The 6,874-nt window shown below is 36.6% G+C and overlaps 1 protein-coding gene across 1 annotated transcript; it reads right to left on the bottom strand.

The window, feature by feature from the left end:
• Window positions 1-2,701: 2,701 nt before the first annotated feature.
• On the bottom strand, window positions 2,702-6,058 carry LOC149318891 (uncharacterized). The gene is made up of 2 exons (XM_089507911.1): window positions 5,521-6,058; window positions 2,702-2,769 (listed from the first exon to the last, which is right to left on the bottom strand). Exons 1-2 carry the CDS (start codon window positions 6,056-6,058, stop codon window positions 2,702-2,704), a joined length of 606 nt encoding a protein of 201 aa, XP_089364037.1.
• Between the last annotated feature and the right edge of the window lie 816 nt (window positions 6,059-6,874).

Below are 6,874 nucleotides of genomic sequence, written 5' to 3'. Positions count from 1 at the left end.
CTTTGTGATTGTTTCTTTTAAGTGTGAAAAGTGATCAGTGAACTGCCTGTACCAATAGCTGGAGCGTTTTGTTTTTAAACTCTCCTGTTTATGTTGTTTTGTCTATAGCTGGGTGGTTTTTACACAGCTATTGGGATGAAGGCCAGGAATTGGCCTTCATCCCAATTTATATACTAGCTGAAAGTAACATCCCTCCAGAGCCACTGTTGGAGAACATATGTTTGACTGCATATCCATCAATGCTTGGAAAAGGACACTATATCATACCTTATAGTGAGTTATGCTACTGTGTCCTCCCCAAGCATTGATGTGTTCTCCAACAATTGCTCTGGAAGGATAATAATAATAATAATAATAATAATAATAATAATAATAATAATTTATAGCCTACCCAATCACAAAGAATCCGGGCGGGTTACAGCAATACAAATACATAGAGAATACAATAAAATACAATACAATAAGATAAAACAGAGCAACGTAAATCACAGTAATTCACAGCTAGGCCTGATAGAGTTGGGCCTGTCTTTTTCACTTCCTCCCAGGCCCGATGATGACAGCTGGCATGGAGGGAGGGCTCTTCTTCTTGAGGCAAGAATTTAATTTTAATTAATTTTAATTTAATTCTTCTCATTAAAGAGAAGAATTGGTGGACAGAGCAACATAAGTCACAGTAAACGGGGAGAGGAACTAGGTAGGGAAGGCCTGCTGGAAGAGAGCCGTCTTAAGAGCCTTCTTAAAGGCAATAAGAATAGAAAAGGGATATTACATCATGATCTTTCCACAGAGGCATTGCAGTGGCAGGGATTAGCTAGGCATCTGGGTAATAAAATTATAATCCTTTGTCCCTATAGTGGAAAGCATTTTTTAAATAAAGAGGAAGGAGGGAAGAAAGTCTCCAGAATGAAACATTAAACATTAATGTTTCCTATAAAACTAATTCCGCTAATGACTACAAACTAGGTGGATTTTATCAACTTTTTCATTGTACCAAGTTGCCACAAGTGTGCTGCAATGGTGAGTTGCACAATTTTTGGCAAAGGATTAGACTAATGACACAATTCTCTGCATGTCTCCCCAAATGTGAAGTCAACTGAATTCCAAAAGGTTTACTCCTGGGGAGGCTTGAACAGGAGTGCAGCCTTAGTTATACAATCTCAAAGTATGCATAGGTATTTAATAAATAAACTGAATCCACAATTGTTCTCTAATAAGGACAGAAGTTGGCCTGATTTGGTTCATGCAAAAGGAAACATTACCCAACTTATTTTGCTCACTGTGAAATCTGTCAAGTTACATTTTCCCTGTTCCCCTTTGAAGTAAGAAATATTTAATTGAATGGGGATTCTGTGTTACTTAAGAATTCAGCTGACCTATCATGCCCTAGTATTCATAAATCAGTAAAAAGCTTGAAGTACAATAAACTCAAACCCATTAAGGGAAGGTATAATGCTGATTGTCTTACTCAAAATAAACATGGTTATAGCATTATATTAATGTGTATCCATGACAGCCTGTTTTGTTTCACAGAGTATGGTACCATGGAAAGAGACATAAAACCCACCCTTTTAAATAAATTGATAAATCCTCCTTCTCTGACTCTCTCTTGGCCTCTTCCTGCAACCTATTTAACCATTTATGTGGCATTAACCCAACCAGTTGAAGAATGTATATGAATTTAATAGCTCTTTAGCTGATTCTAACTGCATATCCTTCTATATGTGATCAGTGCCCCCCTCATGGTGGCCATATTGATATATATTCTTCCCCAGAATGAACTTATTCACACATTAGATTCAATAGAGGTTTACATGCACAGAGTTCTTGATCTATGAGTTTCTCCACCCATAACATTCATTTGTCTACATGGATTCTTGATCTTTACATTGGTACCGTTATTCACACATATTGGAATGTATGTATGTTCACCACCGGGTTTTCAGGACTATTCAATTATTAAAGCTGCTTGATTAGCAAACAGTAGATTTTCTTTTTAAGTTTAAGCAATTCATTATAATATTGCTGTTATCCTACACACAAATATGTCCTAGCAAGGGCTAATAAGTGGAGCGTTCCAAGGACTGTGTATGTGGAAAAAGTGCTCATTCTACCTAATTGCTTAAATATTTATTTATTTTTATTACTATTTTTAAATTTTACAATACAAATTGTTACACTTTTCTTCATACCCAAATATGCTTTAACACTTTACTTATTTTATACTAAAAACACCTCAGGGCACCCCTTCCCCGGAGCTATTCTCATCCATCTACTGCACCCAAAATTTTAATTCATCTTGTGAAGGTAATTTTCCATCTTCTTTTCTTAATACTTTTTCAATAATTTTTTCCATATTTCAGCAAAATAATTTCTTTTCCATAATCCTTTCTTCACTTTCAATTTACATGCTAATTTATCAATCAATCAATCAATCAATCTTTATTAATGCTTAAGCCAAAGGCCATTCGCATGATAAAATATAAAAACAATAACAGCAATTCAGAATTATAAAATATTCCATCGAATAGCATCAAATAGCATCCAGATTTAATACATAATATACTTCCAATCAATTAAATAAAACAACTTTAAAAGAAAAGAAAAAAAAAAAAAGAAAAACCACTTCAAGGTTTGGATAAGATCATCCACCTAAGAATCATTAAAAACATTTTTTAAAAAAGAACAAAAACAGCTTCAAAGTTTAGATAAAGTCATCCCCCTGACAATCAACTGCAATGTCTGCTATTACCCTTGCCCGAATTTTGTTTGCTGCTGAAGCAAACAATGAAACCTTATAAGTTACCTTAGAATCAATATCAGACAAGAGATAAAAAATCTTTTCAGAAATGGTATTAGACTGTAAATTGGACAGAATAGATCCCATAAATTTTGTTCTTGGACCAGTGTATAGTGAGCAAGAAAACAAATAATGAGGCAAATCCTCGATTTCTGGGGCTCCACAAATACATAAACGGGAATCCTTAGGTGTATGTGAATATCTACCGTCAATCATGGCTGAGGGCATTGTTTGGAAGCGAAGAGCTGTAAAAGCCTGTCTAAGCTTTAGAAATGTAAGATTCCCTAGATACATAGCCATCTGATGGTCCAATTTATATAATCTAAACCAATTGGAAAATTTCGAATTATTAATAGCCACCCTATCCAGATTCACATCATGGTTAAAAATATATTCACGGAGCTTCTCTCTTGAATTCAAACTAGAAGAATTTTCAGTTAGAGCAGGGTATAATTCAAGCAGCCTCTGATGTCTTGAGCTCCAGACTTTACAGGTTGATAAATATTGAAAACACAACTTAGGAAAAACCTTAAGCGTAGAATCTTTAACAGATCTCCAATAATTAAGTAAAGTAAAGTAAATGCGAGCTCTAATGGAAGGCAGGCCAACCTCAGCCCGGACCAAGGCTGCGGGCGTGCCAGGTGGAAGTAGGAGCAATTTCCTGAGAAACATATTCTGGATGGCCTCCAGTTTGACCATTTGGGAATCATCCCAGCCCCACACGGCAGCACCATAAAGAATCTGGGTTATAACTTTACTCTGATATATTTTGACAGTAGGTGCAACTAGATGACCCCCTGCCTGATTATAGAATCTAAGGATTGCTCCAATTGATCTCACAGCTACTGCTCTACTAGCTTCTATATGGGGCTTCCAAGAGAGGTTTTCTGTGAAATGAATGCCGAGATACTTAAATTCTCTGCATTGTTCAATCTGATGACCGTTAATAGAACAACGAAAATCAGAGTGTCTTTTCCCAAAAACCATTACCTTAGTTTTATTATAGTTGATAACAAGCTTTTCCTTGGAGCAAAATGCCTCTAGCTTGGAAAGTAACCTTCTCAGACCTATACGTGTAAGTGAAATTAGAACCATGTCATCAGCATATAACAGAATAGAGATCTTTTTTGGTCCAAGTGTAGGTGGAAAAAATTCTGGGCCAGAAAGTGCTGGAATGATGTCATTCAAATATAGATTAAAAAGTGTTGGTGCCAAGAGGCATCCTTGTTTAACTCCTTTATTTGTAGGAATAGGATCAGTTAGTGAGCCAGAGGTACCAACTCTTATCCTTGCTGTTGTATTGGTATAAGGTTCCTTAATCAAAAACAATAAGCGGTTGTCTATATTAGTATTGGCCAATTTATGCCATAACAAGTTTCTATCAATTGAATCAAAGGCTGCTGCTAGATCAATAAAGGCAACAAACAGATGTTTTGTAGGGCCTTCAATTCCTTTCTGGGCTAAATAATAAAGAGTCAAACAGTGGTCAATAGTACTCTGGCCTTCCCTGAATCCAGCTTGTTCAGGATAAATAATCTGGTTATTAAATTCCCAATCCTCCAGTCTATTTAATAGATATCTACTATATAGCTTAGAATCCACGTCCAGAAGGCTTATGGGCCGATAGTTATTAGGATCTTGCTTATCTCCCTTCTTATATATGGGGACAACTACGCTCTGTTTCCAGCCTACTGGAGTTATCCCGGTATTATTGATTTGGGTAAACACCTTAGCTAATATTGGAGCCCACCAATCAGAAAAGTTTTTATATATTTCTGGGGGCATCATATTTTCTCCTGGGGCTTTATTCAGTGCCAAAGCTGCAATCAGCTTTTTTATCTCAGATTCTGAAACTGGGGGCCATTGAGGCAGATAGGTAGTTTTTAAATCAAAAAAAGAGTGATGCTCTGCATTTGTAACTCCATAGAGTTTACTAAAATGGCTATACCATTGTTGTGATGTAATATGCCCAACAATAACCGGTCTAATCTTGTTCATGCCAGAAGCTGTAATATCCCAAAACTGTTTCTCATTTTTTTCTGTAACAGCTTGCGCTAGTTGTTTCCATTGTGTTCTAATATATTCATCTTTTTTGTGTTTTAAGAGTGCCTTATAGGATGACCGCATAGAGGCTAAGATGTCAGGAGAGATATTGTCGTTGTTTCTAAGTGCCTGCCGAGAGCACTTCATCAGTGCTTTCCGAGCATTTCGACATTCCAAATCAAACCATTTGTTAGTTGCTACCGTGTTGGGATTAAATTGTTTGTTACTCACCAATTTGGGCCTAAGCATTTGAATGATGGTTTGAAAAATATATAAAATATCTGAAGTGGAATTTAAAATAGCTGATTGTAGGGACTTAAAGGTAATACTCTCCAGTATCTGATGGACTGAGATGCCCAAATTAATTGACCACCGTATTCTCTGTTCTCCTATATGAATTCCATTTAGATTTAAATTTAAATTTAAATTTTGGGGAGTACAAGGGGGGTGAAATGACCCAGTATTAAATAATAATGACAATGGGAAATGATCACTTTCAACACGACTAATAACTTCAAATTTACAAATATCAGGAACCAGATTTGCAGATACTATTATATAATCTATTGTACTTGTTCCCCTGTTGGTAACATAAGTATATGGACCTGATGTCAGATCGTAATGGGTTCCGTTAAGGCACTGCAAGCCATGCAAAGAAAGAATTTCTATAAGCTTAAAGCCAGCTTTGTTGGTAATTATATCCTTTGAGACCCTAGGGACAGGTGCAATATAAGCAGTTGATCCTTGGTTAGTACTCTCCACCTGCCTTGAGTCATTTCCAATTCTAGCATTAAAGTCTCCACAGAGTAAAAGCCTTGTAGAGGGATATTGACTCTCCAAAGAAAATATGGTTTCAGATAAGCTATCCCAAATATTGTTAGGACCTACGTTCTTTGCTAAGTTAGGGGGAAAGTAAACATTTATGCAAATTAAGGAACCAAAACACATGCTCTTGATGACTAGCACCTGTATACAATGTGGAAAGGCACAAGTTATTGGTTGAATCTCCGCCTGTAAATCAACAGATATGAATATTGTAAGACCGCCACTACCACGGCCTCTTGTACAACTTTTAACTGCGGGAACAGAAAATGCTTGAAATCCATAGAGAGATGGCAAATTAGTTTCAAGCGCCCATGTCTCTTGTAAACATAGAATTTTAAAAGTTTGAAGGTAATTTGCAAAATCTGCATCATGGAACTTATTTCCCCAGCCCATGATGTTCCAACATAATAAGCTTAGTTGTCAAGCTGATGTTAAGTCCATGTCATCATCAATATTCAAGAGTTCTGTTTGAGCTGGATCCTTTTGTTTGTTGGATGCTTCATGCAGAGAGGGTACAGTGTTAACTCTCTTAGGTTCCAAAGGTTGTACTGTAGTTATAGTTGTAAGGTCCCTTTTATTCATTGATAAGAGAGCATCAATAGAACTCATATCTAAAGCTCTCTCCACCTCATGGACCTCAGCAGTAGTTATTGAATTCCACAGTGGTATGGCCAAATCCTTTGTGGTAAGCAGCATATTTTTAAGGTCCTCTACTCTGGATGTGATGTCATGTTGTTCTATATTAATTATTAAGTCACTTGGATCTGTGGCCTGTTTCTCTGTGGGTTGCCTCTCTGCCATACTGTTGGAGGTTTTAACTAAGTTGGGCTTTGGTGTGGTCTTACTCAAGGTCTCTTTAGGGATTCCTTTAGGAATTATCAAGTGAGCATTACTTTGATCTGCAAGCCCCCCACTACCATACTTATTAGGGAACAGGGGAGATATAATTTGATCACGAAAAACCTGTGCTGGAATTATTTGGAACTTGAATAAAAAAGGTTTCATTTTTAACAACATGAGAGGAATTGTAGATTGTTCAAAAGTTAACAGGATTCGCTTATAAGTTGATATATTAGGAAGCCATTCCACCGCAAGGATATCAATGTCGTAGGAGGGCACCTGTAGAAGTTGGCTCAGCGAAGATCTAATGGTTCCATTGGACCTCCATCTGCCGTTATTTATACTGTTAAAAGCAATTTGCAACATAAC

This window comes from Sceloporus occidentalis, unplaced genomic scaffold, assembly GCF_023333645.1.
Source record: "Sceloporus occidentalis isolate IW3139 unplaced genomic scaffold, rSceOcc1.0.p SCAF_2, whole genome shotgun sequence".
In the NCBI taxonomy this organism is placed as follows: Eukaryota; Metazoa; Chordata; class Lepidosauria; order Squamata; family Phrynosomatidae; genus Sceloporus; species Sceloporus occidentalis.
This window is presented reverse-complemented; position numbering and strand designations above follow the sequence as displayed.

Coding starts and splice junctions, on each gene's coding strand:
- LOC149318891 (XM_089507911.1), bottom strand. CDS start 6,058: ATGGGCTGGGGAAATAAGTTCCATGATGCAGATTTTGCAAATTACCTT. Junction 2,770..5,520: donor TATAATTACCAACAAAGCTG/GCTTTAAGCTTA, acceptor TTGCTTCAGCAG/CAAACAAAATTCGGGCAAGG.